Below are 17552 nucleotides of genomic sequence, written 5' to 3' on the forward strand. Positions count from 1 at the left end.
TTACGATGGTCTTCCAAAGTCCAGAAGACCTGTGGGTAGAAGAATGCAGTTGAAAACTGGGCTGCAGCACCAGACTAACTGCCCGAGCATCACTCAACCGAGGTGCAGATGTGATGTCTGCAGAAAGCACCGTGTCACGTGGCCCCACAGCCACGCCCAATCGAAGATAAGCTGATGCCTTCTCTCCATGACATAAGACTCTCGAACGCCTACTCTTGGCAGCTCCCCTCCAGCTTTGTGACTTTATTGATAAAATTTGGATTGTGAGTTATATGAGAGATTTACATTTCAGACCATTAACCTGGCACGCAGCAGTTCCAACCGCTCATCAAGCCCACCCCAGTCCCTCTCCTAGACTCTACCTCTCCTCTCCTCCCCTGATGTCTCTTCTCCCCCTCATGGAGCACCATCCTCCCCTTCATTCAGGTCAATGTGTCCAGTCTGCGGCTTCATCCTCCCACCCATCCTCCCTGCCCCGGGAATCTCCGAAGTCTATTCTCTTTGTCTTGGTTTGTATCGTATAGTAGTGGGTTTACACAGTAATTGTCCCTCTGTGATTGACTAACTTCACTCAGCATAATGTTCTCCAGGTCCAACTGTGTCATGAGGGCCTTTGTGGTTCCATAGTTATTTTTCATGGATGCATAGTATTCCATTGTGTGTATATTTCAAAGTTTCCTTATCTAGTCTTCTATTGATGGGCATTTTGACTGTTTCCATGTCCATGCTACTGTGAGCAGTGCTGTGATGAACATGGGAGTGTGTGTGTCTATTCATGTTATGGCTCTTACATCTTTAGGACACATATCCAGCAAAGGGATGGCTGGATCATACGGAATTGCTATTCCCAGTGGTTTGAGGTAGCACCCTGTCACTCTCCACAATGGTTGGACACAGACTATCTTGAGAATGCTCTCTAACCCACCAGGAGATAGTATGGTTGGTATGAAGGACACTGCTGGTTGCCAATCGTCCAGCTCCTCAACTTCTCTTATCTCATGCTTCAGCTTGTTGGCCTCCTCCTTCACCCAGAAAGGCAAACTGTAAGATGAAGAAAACATCCTCAGTCCAGATGTGTCTGATGCAGAATTAAAAGTGTTGCCAGTGAACAAGACACTACACGCGCCATGACACAGCACGTTGGTGGACAGTACATTCCAGGCTCCCAAAATGAGAAGCCCTCTGACTTAGGTTTCTCCTGCTGCTCGAGCAGAAATATGACCGGGGGGGATTTTTAAAGAACAGAAATTTATTTTCTCATGGTTTAGGACAGTGGTTCTCCACCTTCCTAATGCCGCGACCCTTTCATATAGTTCCTCATGTGGTGGTGCCCCCTAGAACCATAAAATTACTTTCATTGCTACTTCATCACTGTCAGTTTGCTACTGTTATGAGTCATCATGTAAATATCTGATATGCAAGAGGCATTTTCATTGTTCCAAATTGAACATAATTAAAGCATCTTGATTCATCACAAAACAATATATAATTATGTATTGTGAAATATTTATTTCTGATGACAAATGAAATTTTGTCTTGAAGCATGGTGCAGCATGGGTAACAGTCTTAGTATAACAACAGTAAACCACATTGCTACATTTTGCGACAGTGTGCATAAAAAGCCAAGGTCAGTGCAAAGGTTGAGAGAGCGTCTTTCTCACCAGATCAGAAATTCTCGGGACAGTCTTTGGAAGAGCACAACGAAGATCATCTTCTACAACAAGTCTGCTTCTGTATTTAGACTTGATACCCAACAAGCTGGAAAACCCTGTTTCACAAAGAGATGTTGGAAATGGAAGAAGGCACAACACAGTCTCAGAACAGGATATGACTGCAAACACTTGATCCAGAATGTTGTAACTGGCATGGTAGAGATATCAGTTCTCGCTACGTCACTGTTAATGAGTTCAATGAACTCCTCTTGTGCTGTCTCAGGAACATCTTCAACTTTACGGGCTTCTGGCAAGTGCAAATGGGGTATCGGGTAGATTTGGAAAGTATGATGAAATTTCTTCTGCAAGCATGGGCAAGTGTTCATTCACAGAAATTATCATCGGAATCCTTTTGTCTGGTTCAATGTCAGGTTCCTCAAAGAAAGCAGATTAGGTAGGCAACATGTGAGTTTTATTTTCCGGTGCTCTTAGGCGACCCCTGAGAAAGGGTCGTGCGACCCCCAAAGGAGTCGTAACCCACAGGTTGAGAATCGCTGGTTTAAGAGAAGCCCCAATTCCAGGTACCGACTCTAAGAGAGGACACTCACTCTGTTGTCGGGGGGGTGGGGGGATACGGGGGGGGGGGAGACTTTCTCTGCAGTCTGTTCCTTCGTTCCTTGGTGACCTCTCAATGGGATCTATCTTTCTCTCCTTGTGCTTGGTTGTCTCGGTGGCTGGTCTACTCTTTATTCAATACATCATTTGAGGAGAACATTTATGAAGTCTTAAATGGGATGAAGGCAAGACAAAGGATACCCCCTCTGGATGAGGGGGACCATTAGCACGAGGTCAAAATGGCATTGGAGGATTCAGAGCCGGGGGATATGTGCCACTGAGTTGATTCCAATTCAGAGCAGCCAACACCATGATTCGGTGCCTCGATTCTTCCCTAATCGTCCTTAGCTTGGTGCCTGGTTCTCAGCTGCAATGCATCCTTTCATTTCTGGACTGCTGCTGCCATGGGCGTTGATTGCAGATCGAACTAAATTGAAATTCTGGACAAGTTCAGCCTTCTCCCGGGTTTTCGTGACATTGGTCTTGGCACCGTTTCGAGGGTTGATGTTTTTTTTACGTTGAGGTTCAGGCCACATTGAAAGTCATACTCGTCGGTCTTCGTCTGTAAGTGTGTCAAGTCCTCTTCACTCTCATCAGGCAAGCTTGTGTCTTAAAGCTCCAGGAGTGATGAGCGTGTTCGCCCCTTTTGGCTTTTCTAACAAGATATTTGCCCATTTCAATAAAATGTCTGCTTGAGCTGCCCTTTGAAAGTTTCTGCTCAGCAATATTACTCCATTTCTTCCCATTGCTTTAGCTTCTCTGCATTCAAGATCAAGTTTCAGAGTCTCGTCTGACATCCATTTTGATATTTGCTTTCTTTCCTGTCTGCACATGACCTTTACTTTCTTCATTTGTCCTGGTCTCTCTTGTTGTCATCCCACAACTCATCTTGTGCTTGGTCATTAATATTCAATGTTTCAATAATATTCAGTGTTTCAAATCCACTCCTGAGATGGTCTCTAAGTTCAAGTGGGATGTACTCAAGGTCATACTTTGACTCTCATGGATTTCTTTTCATGTTCTTCAGCTTCTCTTTGAACTTAGATGTCGGCATTTCCACTATCAGCCTTGGCCTTTTTCCAAGTGATAACTGAACTTAGTCATTGTCCCTTTCGACAGATGTAGTCAATGTGACCTGCTTGTCTCATCTGGAAATTGGGCTACAGAAAGGTTTTTCCCCAGGTTGTCCCCCACCTTGCTGTATGCCAAACTTAAGATGCTGCTTGCTAACACATGGTCAATGCCCATACACTTGGAGGTCAACTGCTTATAGGTTGTCTCCCTGAGAGTTATCAGCCATCTGGAGCCATCAAACTTGATAGTCTGTCCACCCTAAGTAGGGCCTACTCTCTTCTGAGGAGGATAGTGTATTATTTCCCTGAAGGAGAGCCCAAAGGCAAGGTCAAGTCAACTCAAGGGGGACCAAGGTTAGGCTTCCATCTTGAATCTACTGTCCGCCCATCTTGACACATGTGTGCCCCTAGCGCATCCCCTCCCTGTCTCATGTATGCCTATTGTACAGCCCCTTCCTTTTACGTATGTGGTTACCTATAATTAGGGGGGCTTGCACTCCCCCTGCGCATATATAAGCTGTGATTAGACATATGTTCTCTCTCTGCACAGACCTGGCTGCTGAAATCATGGCCATCTGGGAGGTGAGCAATCGCATGCCTTGTCCTGTCTGATGTCTCTTTAATTTTACCACTCAGTTACACAACTGCCCCTTGGACCCGTTCGATTGTGGAGCCTGGTACCCCACATGGCAAGGTGCATGTGTATAGTCCCTTCGCCAGATTTGTGTTGTTGATAAAAGTTATTTTCAATGAGAAGTCATTCAGCTTGCAAAATTCTGTCAGGCCATCTCCAGCCTGTTTTTTGTCACCAAGGCCATACTTCCCACTCCTTCCTTTTGGCTTCCAACTCTCTAACTCCAATCACCAGTGCTATCGGTGCATCTGGATTGCATGCTTGAGCCATTTCACTTGACAGGCTCTAAGTATGTGCCTACAGTAATAAGGGACCATTACCCCAGCTGAACGCCAGGGAGTCAGACGCTGGGACACCTGCCCACTCTATCCACAACGTCTGTCAGAGAGTTAGAAAGTGCTCGACTGCTAATTGCCCCCTGCTGGGTCAGAAGCCTATGCAGGCACCCACAGACTATCAGAATGGAGCTGGGCCTTACGAATCTAATGGGAAAAATGATGTTTGCTTTCTCTCTGCCTCCAAGTTCTAACCATCCTCCCTGGCCACAGTCATTTGTGCATCTAGTTGTTCCAACAAACTCTGAAGTTCTGGAAAGCGGGGCCTTTGTCGCTTTTGCTCCATGCATGCCTTCTCATAGGGCATCCTTAGCATGACGCCTGACAGATGGGAGCCCATCACTCACTGCTGATGCATCCAGGAGCCTTCCAGCTGCCAGACTCCACAGACTCCCATTGCATAGAATTAGGCCCTCCTCTCCTCCTCCCCACCCTCAAGCAGCACCCCCACCTCCAAATAGTTCCCGAAGCCCTGGCCCATGGACCAGTGGAGGCATGCTCCTGTGGAAATAGGGGTGTCCTTTTGTTGTGCTGATGAGGCAGTGCCAGCATGTGGTAGATCTTAAACCTAATCAGTTCTTGAGGTTTACAAAGAGCAGAAGAGTCCCAGCGAGATACCCAAGGAGAAAAAGCAGACTTAACAGACATGGACTTACCTTCACACCCAGCAAGGGGGTGCCTTAGTTCTTCAGGAAAACAACTTGGAAGCGGTTTCCCCTAAACCCTAAGGAGTTGTGACCTTTGTCCTAGTTTTTGGCAAAAGCAACTGGGAAGACCCTCCCGGCATACTTTTTACCCTAAAGCCGGGGTGCTCAATACGCCGATCGCGATCAACTAGCCGGTCGCAAATATAGTGTGGGTAGATCTCATGGCATTTAAAAAATAGATGTAAGCCTAACATCAATCCCATCACTTAATTGATATACAGTGCAGCCAATCAGATGCAATCTTAGGTGTCAAACGCATGCGCAAACAACTGCACTAAATGCAGCAAAACTGACAAGCTAAGGTGTCACCACTCTTTAGACCTTGGCTTTTTTCTCTTAAACATAAGAAAGGGTGTTAAAATGAGTGGGGGAGCTGGACCAAGTAAGACGAGAAAAACGTACCACTTTCATACGGAATGGGAGATTCTGACACCACAAGCCGGCATTTAGCTGAAGTCCAGAGCGCCTGAACAGTTCTGGAACTTACTCGCAGAGGTAAAGTACCCAAACATGAGAAAATGTGCTACCTCCTTGACTGTATTCTTTGGCTCTACTCATTTATGTGAGTCAGCATTTTCCCACATAAAGATCATTGAGTGCAAGTCCCGTTCCACCACCACTGATGAGCATTTGGACATGTGCTTGAGGCTGGCTGCCAGCAGCTACTGTCCGGACTATGCATCCCTGGTTCAGTCCATACAGTGCAAGTCATCCGAGTAAACTCAGGTCATGACAAAAAATGTACATAGTTCATTGTGCTGTGTCGTGCAATATGGACTCATGCGGTTATGCAAGGTACATAAGCACGCACGTGGTACATATAAAGAATTCTCAATGCATTTATGAATAAATGTAATAAATAAAGATAAGGAGATGTTTTGCATTTGTAGCTGGTAGACCATTTTGACTGGATCACATCATAAGCAGCTCGCATGCTGACAAAGTGTGAGCACCCTGCCCTAAAGGGTTTGTTCCTCTTGCCTGTGGTGGGTGTCTGAGGGCAGACGGTGTCATTTCAGTACAAAATCTGAGCTGATTGCTATTGCCGGTGGCATTGAGGATTGGGTGAACTCTAGGCTGGTGAAGGAGGCCTGCCTTGTAACGGATGAAGAGCGGGGTATTACAACAACATGTACCCAGGAGTGCCACGGACTGCAGGCAAAGGAGGCCCTCCTCCTGGAACCAGCTGAGGAAATAGCTGTTGGTCACCCACTGGGATTGCCTGTCACAGCAGCACGACTGGATGACCAAGACAAGGAGCCCTGGTGGTGTAGTGATTCGAGGTTAGCCTGCTCACCACAAGGTCAGCAGTTGGAACCCAGCAGATGCTCCACGGGAGGAAGACGAAGCTTCCTGCTCCTGTAGAGCGCCAGTCTCAGAACCCACAGGGCAGTTGTACCAGGCTGTAGGCCCTGATGAGTGAGAGTGAACTCAATGGCACTGAGTGAGATAGCCACGACTCTCCCCAAAGAGCCTACTTCCAAACTTTGCCGGGGCCCCCAAGGGCTCTGGACTCCTCATTGGGGAAAATAATGAGGAACCAATCTTTTTATAAAGAAGAAAGACTATAGATCACGGGGAGAGAGCTCACCTGGGAATTGGTGGGAGAGGCTCAAGTGGAATAAATGTATCAAATTTCTTTTCGTAAGGCACTCTGAAAAACAGGAACGGCAACCATGAAATCAGTATGGCGTCTATGACAAGGAGATCAAGATGTCACTCTTACTACAACTCTGCTATCGATCTTCATGCATGGGCCCCATATTGGGAACAGCTGCAACATTAGCTATGATCATTTTTAGTAAACATCATTAAATCAGACGGGAGTGTTTTTTAATTAATATTTTAAAATATAATATGTCAATTATTTTCCTTTTCATTTAATGAATCTTGTCCTCAATACTTCGGTCTACGTTTAATTCTCAGTTTAAGCCAACCCAAATAGGTATTCCTAACCAGCCATCTGTTTCAGTAAGCTCATAAAAAGTGTTCAGATTTGCGATTACAACAATAATAAAATTAGCAATCGTTTCTAAATAATAGTCCAGATCCTGTGTCTGATTTCAATTACAAACATGGATGCATATATACATTAACTAAGTAGCTCTGAAAATTTTAAGTATTTTCACCCAATCTTGTCCTGTTGAGACCTTTCTTTTAAAAAAAATAATTTATAGGTAGCAGAGAGATATGCAATTCCTTTAAAGTTAGCTAAGTAACCCTGGTATTAGCATGCACTTACATGGAAAATGTCACTGATGGACGAGTTGATCCCACTTTGTGGAAATCTTTACTTTGCTCTGGGTACATATATGGCTTATCCCCTGGAGTTAACTTTGGAATTCCATTCCTGGGATCAATACCTGTGAAAGATGTTTGAAAATAAAATCATAGGAAGGACTGGAGGGCCTACAGATTTACTCTGAGTTTTGATATACCAAGGGCAGATGAAGTGATTTCGCATTTTATGATGAAATCTACAGGTTTCTCAAAGATCTGCTTATAGTTATCGCACCTGGAGGAGCTGAAGCTAGAAATGTGAGCCTGGGTTTGGGACGCTTTTTTTTCAGAGATGAGGCATCAACTACGTCCACATGGAAAAAGCGCACCACCCTGTGTGATCCAAATCTTGCAAATAGTATACCGTAATCCAAATCTGAAGTAGGGCATGGTATCAGAACTTAAATGATGAACACCCAGTTTGCAGCGGGCTCTCAATGACAGTGGATGCCCAACTTCCATTCGCACGGTCCACACGTGGATTAGGCCTGCAGTGAATTCCCTCTGACCACAGTCCAGGGATGTGGATAGCCTCGCTATCAGACAGAGAGCCTTGCGTGGCAATTATAGTAGACAGAGGTAGGTTACCATGCAGTCTCTTATTTGATCTCCCTTTTGGCCCATTTGAAAGGTGTTTCAGTTTTTTTGTTGTTTGTTTTTCTTTTTTGTTTTGTTTTGTTTTTTAATCATGAGGGAGGGGGGGAAAGGGGAGGGAGGGGAAAAAAAAAAGAGGACCTGATGCAAGGGGCTTAAGTGGAGAGCAAATGCTTTGAGAATGATTGGGGCAGGGAATGTATGGATGTTTCAGTTTTTTTAACAAAGGGAAAGGGAAATACACATGATTAAGCCCTGGCGAATCCCCTCTAGCCATAGACCAGTAAAGTGAATACGTTGTTGTCATGCAAAGTGCATTGGAAAGTCGATTATGATCTTTGTTGTTAGATGAAAGTTTAACACCTTATCGTTTTATTTCCCTTTTGACCCATTTGAAAGTTGTTCTAGTGCTTAATTATTTTCTTCTTGATGGAGGTTTGTCCTCCATTTTATTTTGTTGTTGTTAGCTTTTCTGTTTCTTGGTTTTGTGCTGTTCGATATATGAAATCTGGAGTGGGTTATATAGAAACAGCAGCTGAATTCATGGTTTCATGCATGTACGGCAGGGGAGGCTGGGGAGAGATGGGGAGCTAGTAACAATGAACACAAGAAAAAAATGTTTTAAAATAGAATGTTTAAAGAACCAATTAAAAATGTGTTTTTTAAGTGTGGTAATAATTGTACACCTCTTCCTGGTACGATTGCGTTTGAGTGGTACAAAGTGACCCATGGGTGGGAGGGAAGAGAAAGCGCGACTTGTGCTGATGAACGCAGCTGAAGGATGGACACGCGGAGGTTCGTGTGCTGCTCTTCTCTCGACTTTAAAGATACATATTCATTCATTATTGACCCTTTGATAGGGAGCTCGCAGAGAGCCCAACAACCCATCGTTCAATTAGGTTGAGCATGATTGGACAGTTGCTACCACAATCAGTTTCCAAACATTTGCTTTCTTCTTGAACTCCTTGATGTCGGCTCTCCTTTATCCCCTCCCTCCCCCACCCTGCCCCGCAGGAGCCCTTAATGTTATTATTATAATACATTATTATTGCTGTATCTAACCCTGTCCCATAAACCCATTCACCCACAATTCTGTTGTTTGCTCCCCTCTAGTGGGGTTACACAATCATCCTTGCTGTCAGCTCCTCCTCTCCCTCCCCTTCCCCTCCCCCCCACTCTCATCCCATATCCTTAGGGAGACATGACGCTCCCATACTATTTCTGAAGGGTTATCTATCTCGACCTTGATCTATGTTTGAAATGCTCCTTAATAGAAAAGTTTTATTTTTAACAAAAGCAGGATTGATTGCTATTGGCCTGTTGGCTTCCACAAGGACAGCATTGAGGCTCTAGAACACACTCATGTACAGCAGCTGGCTTGGAAGAAGTCGAGCCAGGTTGCTCCTTAGACTGAGCATGGCAAGACTTGATCATGTGATCAGAAGTGACCAACCCGGGGAAAGGACAGCGTGTGGCTTGGTAAAGTAGAGAGGGCCCGTGGAAAAGAGGAAGTGGAGACCCTCCCTGAGATGGACTGACACCATGGCCACAACAGTGGGCTCAGAGGTAATGACAATTGTGGAGGGTGGCCCAGGACTGGGCGGTGCTTCGTTTCCTTGTGCACCAGGTCAATCACATCTAATGGAAACAACTTTTTTTCAGATTTGTCATTTCCAGGTTAGAGATGAGAAACCCAAAACTTAGCCGAGAGTGAGTAAGTGGAGGCACAGGAAGATGAACAGGTCATTGACCTTGGTCTTGCTTTAATCTCATCTTTGCCCTCTGTGTACATAAAGCCCCTTACCCACCCCCTTCCTCTATGCCAGCTCCCTTCATCCTTTGTCTTTTTCAAATGGTCCTTTCTGGTTTTTATAGTCATCGTGCATTGTTAGAATACTTATTTCTCAAATAAAGTCAGAAACACAAGTGTTTCTGATATTTTGTCTATAATATTTCATAAATATGCAAATAAGTGAAAAAGCATTCCTCCTGGGCTCCCAGTTCCTACATGGTTAATTCTAAACAAAGCCCAGCTGCAGTCCCTTGTTGGTTGGTCTTGGTCAGTTCAGAATAACCAAGGAAAGAAATTCCTCTCCTTCTGCCCTCGGAGTGCATGTCCTCATGCGGCAGGCCGATACGGCATAAGCATTAACCAATTGCCATTGAGTTCAGTCTGACTCATGGGACCCCTATGTGTCAGAATAGATGTGCTCTGGTTTTTCAGACATGAATCACGTGCACTTTCTTTTGAGATGCCTCTGGGTGGGCTGAATCTTCAAGCTTTTATCAGCCTTGATCAGCCAAGCATGCTGAGATTTACACCTCCCAGAGACTCCTGAAGACAGGAGTGGATGTACTACCCACCCCCCAGGGGGACGAATGACAGAAATTTGGGTGCAGGGAGCAACAGACAGTATAAGGCACGAAATAACAGTAATATATAATTGATTACGAATTCACAAGGATGGGTGGTTGCGGGAGGGAGGGGTAGGAAAAGAGGAGCTGATACCAAGGGCTCAAGTAGAAAGAAAATGTTTTGGAAATGTTGATGACAACATATGCACTAGTGTGCTTAATACAAGTGAACGATGGATTGTTATAAGATTTGTTTGAGAGCTGCTGCCCCACACAATAAAATGATTTTTTTAAAGACATGAGTGGAGCGTTTGTGTCCTAGCTCACTCTGCACGCTGCTGTCTGCGGCCCCTCATCAATGCTAGTCTCTTAAAAGTCAGCAGAAGGGAAGAGTCATGCTGGTCTCGAAGTTGGCAAAAATGTACCTTCTCTTCTGATACCCGGGAAACTATCCCCTCGGTGACTTTCAAGTACAACCTAAGTTTATGCGCATCCCTGACTTGAGGATACAATGCGTCTCCCCTCACTGCACGTCCCAGGGAGCCCTCCTGGCTTGCTCTTTCCCCTCACTTCCTTGTCTTCTCTGAGTATGGAAATGCAGCCGCTCCTCTGTGTTTCCAGCGGTGCGTGAGTGAGACCCTGACCCTGAGCTCCCACGGTGCTTCTACTCCATCATGCTGGATGCCTGTCAGGAAGTGGAGGTCTTCCCCCAGCCACACTGTGGCAGAAGCCCCTCCACACTCACCTTCTTCCCCCTCCCCGCCCCCACCGCATCCACCCACTAGACTTCATCTCAAGATCTGGGTGGCATGCAGGGTTCTCCCCCAAAATCCCCAACATCACCGACTCTCCTTTGAGCCCATCTGGTCTCTGTGTAGTCGCTACCCAAAAGCCCTGGTCTCCAAAATGATTGCTCTGTGCTTTGCCTTTAAAGCTCAGCTTCTTTGTCTTGGTCTTGGTGCTGAAGCGATCCTGTTCCCTGGGGAATCAATGACTGCCTCCTACACTGGGAATTCTGCAGCTCAGGGTGCCATATCCAGCCCTTTCCTACTCAGCCCCTCTTAGGATCCCTCCACAACTCTCATAGGGGTCGTTTGGAGCAAAGAACTCGCCAACCCATCCAGGTATCAACCCAGGAGACCAGCTATATAATTAACCTGTGTATGGCTGTGATATCACATGCGTGCCTTTCAGGCAGAGGTCATAGAATATTTTCCTTCCTTGTGCAAAATATAAAATACCCTTTCAACAGGCAGGACCGACAGCAGCTACTTGAACCATAAATCATTTTCTTTGGGCTTCAGTGAAGATTTCTATTAATAAGGATCTGAGAGAACTTATCTGATGACTTAAATGTCACATTAGCATTTCATGAAATTCAAAGAAAAACAAAAATGTGGATCAGCATATGCTACAAATTGTCTGCCAAAAAGTCTAGCCTGCTGACAACTTCCTTCACTTTGCAAGCTGCCTGGGTGCACGAGGGTCACAAAGGGACCCAGGAGTCCCCCCCCCCCCTCCCGAGTCAGACTCAGGGACAGGCTGGTCCTGCTGAGTCCTGACTGGACAGGACTGTGGAGCATCACACAGTCAGAGGCCAGGAGGACCCGTTACCGTATTTCTTCCTCCCGAGACACTTGTCCACCATCCTCTCCGACTGGGACCTCCTGTTGCCAAGGAAGATCCCATTAAAGAAGCACTGCTTTCCAACGTGGTAGGTGTGGATGCCACTGCTAAACCTAGGGTAAAACGTCCACTCAGGACGCTGTCCGTCTTCTGCAAAACAGAAATCCTTCCATGAGCGCCGCTCCCAGCCTTACAAAGCGGAGATGAGCCAACACGGTGCAAATTCCCCACATGCTCCCTGGCTGTACCCCGGCTCTCTCTCAGGAGCAGCGGGACCCTCTGGGGCTAGGTGTGAAAGGCTGCCTACAAGGTCATCCTCTCCTCCAAACGTAAGGCCAAGGTTATGACCGGAAGCCGAGCATGGGTTAGGAAGTTCAGAGCGTTTGGCAAGCTCATGTGCTCCAACCTGCACTCTGACAGTTCTGTCGGGAAAGGGCTGGACCAACGATGGCCCTTCATTGAATGGAGCATGCTGTTGGCAGCAATGGTTACACACTGTCGTATGATGGGGACCCCGGGGAAGGTGTACAAGCTGTTTGCCGAATGAGGACAGCAGCCGTGGGACTTCAGACAAGTTCTAGGACCTCTCCGTGTCTCTGTGTCTTCATTAGGGCATCTTGAGATAAAATCGCTAAAGGTTATTTATTATAAGTAACAAAAGATCCCCCGATGGCTGGAAGGCTGGTGGAGATGAGGAGGATCGGGGCTCTTTGATTTGCGCTCTCACCCTATCCACCCTCCTTCCTAGGCGTGTGGCCTTGTGTGAGTGAGCCAACCCCTCCAGGGCTCAGCTTCCTTTTCTGTAAAATGGGTAGGTCTGTATTACCCACACGTTGACCCAAAATGAGGTCCAGAATCTATTTGCTTTTGAGTGAAAATAGCCAGTATGGTTCAATTCATTTGTTGCTTATTTATATGTGAGCACATGTTATGTAAACATACACATTTCACAGTTTTGGAGGAGTATATCCTTCCACGTCTTCAAAGCTACAGGGTAGAATGATGACATGATTGGAGGGGTTACAGGGGAAGGGGTTTCTACATTCGCCTTTATATACTTTATTATTTTGATATCCTGTGACGATACTTATGGTTTCTATGCAAGGACATTTCCTTTTTGAAACATGAAAGCGATCACAAAGAGTGAAAAAAGAAAAAGTACAAAGTAAGTAAGAGGCTACACATTTCCCGACCTCAGAAAGCACTATACAGTCACAACGGGCAAACCAGCCTGGAACTGATACAGTGACTACACATAGATTAAGGGAGCTGAATTAAGAACCCAGAAGGAAACCCGTCCAGCTCATCTTGACAAATCTAATGTCTGACACAGGGCCAAAGGCCACTCCATATGGGAGAGATGGTTTCGTTAATACATGGTATTGGCAAGACTGGATATCCATTTGCAGAAAAATCAAACAGGATTCATATTTCACACCATCATAAAAAACAAACTCAAAATACATCAAAGACCTCAATGTCAAACTCAAAACTGTACCATAAGGTTCCTGGGGGATAACACAGGGACACACTAGAGGCCCTAATCCATGGCAAAAAGACCCGATCAAACATAACTAAAAATGCACACGCAGCAGCAGAAGGTGACCCAGACAACTGAGACCTCCTAACAGTCAAATACCTGTACTCCTCAAAATGCTTTACCCAAAGAGTAAAACCAGGACTATCGGCTGCGGGAAACGCGGGCAATGGCATCTGCGATAAGGGTCTAATCTCTCAACTATATTTTTAAAGTTGATACGCCTCAACAACGAAAAAGACAAACGATCCCATGCAAAATTGGGCAAAGAGCATGAACAGGCATGTCACCAAAGAAGCCATCCAGGAAGCGAACAAACTCACGGAGAGAGGCTGGGGATCATTAGCCGTGAGAGAGACGCACGCCAAAACGACAATGAGATAGCATCTCACCCTTCCAAAAGTGGCGCGGACGGAAAACAACACATGCTGCCGAGCTTGCAGGGAGAGAGACTGTTCCTACCCTGCCGGGGGGGGGGGCGGGGGGGGGGCGCTGTACAACGGTGCGACCACCATAGCAAGTAGAACAGCACTTCCTCAAAGTGCCAGGCACGGAGATACCGCATGATGCGGCCACCTCGCGCCTCGGTGCACAGATCGATCCATGCTGCACCCCTGTTCACTGCAGCATCTTCCCCACCAAGAGGGGAGCAGCAGAGGAAGGCACAGACAACATGTGGTCCACACAGACGATGAAGTCCAACGTAAGGAAGGGCATAATGAGGTCGGGAAACGAAACAGGTCTGCAGGACGTTGTGCCGAGTGAGGAGTCGAGCACAAAAGGACAGACGCTGTATGATATCACTTTTATAAGAAGTGAAGAGCAGGCTTACTCGGACAAAGCAACCATCCATGATGGTCACCAGGATGCAGGGCGGAGGGGCCGTTCCAAAACCCACTGCCGCCGAGTCAGTGCCAACTCGTGGCTTCTCTGTGCCAACTCGTGGCTTCTCTGTATGGGGTTTCGGAGACGGTAAAGCTGCATGGGGCAGCCTGCTTCACTGCTCCCCATGGAACACCCCCACACAACCGACAGTGCCCCCAGGGCTCCTTCATGCAGGTGAAGGAAAAGGCAACACACCTTATTTGGGGGCAGGGGGGGGGAATGACATAATCTAGTGTTGCTTTGAAAGGATTAGGAGTGAAGGGGTGGAGTCTGGCCTGTCAATCAAGATATAACCAATGAGGCCTCTGTGTGGGCATGGTGTTCTCCTGAGAATTCTGAGAACTCCTGTATTTTCCTCCTTAAAGGCTGGAGACACTTCTCTCTCTCTGCTCACTCCCAGGGAGATCTCTACTGACAAGACAAATGGCGCTGTGCCCTGGGAGCTGGAGAAGCCGCATGGACCTGAAGCAACCAGATCTCTGGAGTTGAAGAAGCCACGTAGAGACCCCTGGCAGCGCTGAGATGCTTACAAACCCCACTAGATCCACAAGACTTCAGTCCACTGGCCTGTGATCCTCCTGCATTCGGCATGTATTTTGTGAGTGCAACGAGGATTTTATAGATTGGTGTTGGCTATATGGGCTAATATTGGATTTATGGACTTGATCTGGACTGGGCTGGGAGGTTTTCTCAATATTTAATTGCTCTTGCGTATAAACCTCTTTCTTATGCATATGAGTGTCTATGAATTTGTTTCTCTAGTCAACCCAGGCTAACACAGGGGGAATCAATACAGCATGACCAAGGTAAATGAAGACATTAGAGACACAAAAGAATGAAGGACAATTAGAGTCAATACCATCGGAAACTTGGTGAATGGCTACAGTAGATATCTATAGGTGTGGGCGCATCTATGGGAGTCCATGGATGACATATATAGGTGTACCTGTGGTTGGAGTAGAGCACAGCTAAGGAAACTTCTAGGACATATCCCAGTACCTCGTGGGACTGAATTACTGAGCTCGAAGGCTAAGGACCACAGTCCTGGGGGGCATGTGGGTCCAGTAGCATAACACAGTTCATAGAGATAATGTTCTTCTACACCCTAATGTGGTGAGTACTGTCCGAGGTCTTAGAAGCTCACAAGTCGCCATCTAAGACACAACTATTCATCGAGCTCTTCCCATCTGAACCAAGGGAGAGTGATGGAAACCACAGAATCAAAAAAACACTAAGTCCACAAGGACTAATGGTCCACCTGAACCACAGCTTCCTCTACCTGAGACCAGAAGAGCTAGATGGCGCCCAGCTACCACTAAGGGCCTCTCTGCCCAGGAGTGCAATAGGTGGTCTTGGTTAGACTGGGTCAGAAATGTAGAATAAAATTCAAATTCATTAAAAAAAAAAAAAAGGACCAGACCTACTAGACAGATAAAGGCTGGAGGCACCCCAAGACTCTGACCCTAAAACACCCTTTTCATCCAGAACTGCAGCCACTCCCAGAGGTCACGCTTTAACCTGCAAATAGATCAGCCTGCACAATTAACAGCATCACCCTGGAGGAATGCGCTCCTTAGAACCAACCAGACACCAAACAGGCAATATTTGCCCAAAGGTAACAAAGAGAAGGCAAGGAGGGGCAGAGAAAAGGGGGCAGGGGATGGAAATAGGGAAGGTAAAGTAGAGATGGAGATTGTCGAGTAACGTCATGGAACAGAACTCTCACATGTAGTTGGATGGGAAGCTAAAACACTGCATGTAGTTTCACCTGAAACACAGGAGAACATCATTATTGACAGCTCCCCTCTGAGTCATTCTAAGAACGGGGATGAAACAGGTCAGATCCCTGGCACGCAGTGGGTCTTCAGCACTGAGTTAGGCTTCTGCAAAGGGCCCCTGGCGCTGAGGCCCGTGGAGGCGGAGCCCACGGTTGGCTTACTTGTCTGTGACTTAAGCAGGCTGAAGTCCTCCGCGGATTTATCCCTTTGGATTTCAGGCAGTGGAGTTTCAGAGGAGTGCTCAGAATGGGAGGAGGAGGAGGAGGAGGAAGAGGAGGGGGAGGGGGAGGAGGGCTTCATTTCCAAATCTGCAGCTGTGCTGGGAAGAGAGCACAAGGATTTGATTTTCAATGTGCTGACCTTGGCAGAGGATCTTACATAGCTGATGCCAGAATGGCCCTGAGTTATGAAAACGACCTACTCCCGTACAGAAAAGGCCTCCGCTCATGTAGTCACAGGGGGCGGGAGCTGAAACCTACCCAAAAGATGTACAATGACAGATTGGCTCATCAAGTGCTATTATGCCGACTGCGCTCCTTTTAGAAAGTCCTCTCTAGGAGACCAAGTGGCCGACGTGTGCTCTGAGGCCAAGACAGGAAGGCAGAGAGGGCCAGGGACACGGAAGAGTGAGAGCAGAACGACCGGGCACGTTCACATCGCGTGAAAAACGTAAACCGTGCCACTGAGCAGTTCGGATAGAAATCGTTACCTGGGGACCTAACGTGTTGCCTACACTTTCACTGAAACACACCATATTAATATATTTTAAGTCGTACATTTAACAAGGACATTAAATGAAAATAAAAACCAGGCGTCTTACAGAGAGGTGGAGAGGAGGGGAGGGAAGGAGGGAGGAAGGGAGGGAGAAGGAAGCAAGAGAAGAGAAACCTTGTGTGTAGTGGGTTAAGCTTTGGCTGCTAACCAACAGATCAGCAGCTCGAAACCACCAGCCGCTCCAAGGGAGAAAAAGGAGGCTTTCTACCCTGACTCTCTCAGTTTAAGGAGCTAGTCTGAATTCAGTGGAGGGCTCTCTCTCTGTGTCAGCTCTGGAGAAAGGCCCTTATCCCATTCAAACATATGTGGACCTCTAGTTCCGTAGAAATCTCTATGTATGTTGATACCAATCATCTCCTGGGTCTAGGAGGTTCTCAGTGCAGGGACCTCGGGTCCCAGGCTCTCCCTTGCTACTGGCTCCTCTTTCTTGGTGGTAGTGAGGTCTCTCCTCTCTGCTTGTTCTCTCTCCTTTTATCTCTTGTAATGTGCAACTCCAGCAAGGATGTGGCTTGAGTAAAGGTAGGGGCTGAGTCACACTGTCCTGTCCTGTCAGCTGTGACGCAGGATGTATGTAACCCACTCCAATCCTGCCGCAGGAATACAGGGAGGTTAGGATTTGTAACATGTATCAGACAGGGAGGATAATCACATCAGGTGACAAAATGGAATGGCAACCCCACAACACTGGGAATCACAGCCAATCCAAT

At 46.8% G+C, this 17552-nt stretch overlaps 1 protein-coding gene across 1 annotated transcript; it reads right to left on the bottom strand.

Moving 5' to 3' along the window:
* Positions 1-16371, bottom strand: SPATS1 (spermatogenesis associated serine rich 1). The gene is made up of 6 exons (XM_075553784.1): positions 16233-16371; positions 11860-12021; positions 7259-7379; positions 6608-6670; positions 926-1041; positions 1-29 (listed from the first exon to the last, which is right to left on the bottom strand). The coding sequence occupies exons 1-6, from the start codon at positions 16369-16371 to the stop codon at positions 1-3; spliced, it is 630 nt and encodes a 209-aa protein (XP_075409899.1).
* Between the last annotated feature and the right edge of the window lie 1181 nt (positions 16372-17552).

Source organism: Tenrec ecaudatus, chromosome 7, assembly GCF_050624435.1.
Source record: "Tenrec ecaudatus isolate mTenEca1 chromosome 7, mTenEca1.hap1, whole genome shotgun sequence".
Taxonomy (NCBI): Eukaryota; Metazoa; Chordata; class Mammalia; order Afrosoricida; family Tenrecidae; genus Tenrec; species Tenrec ecaudatus.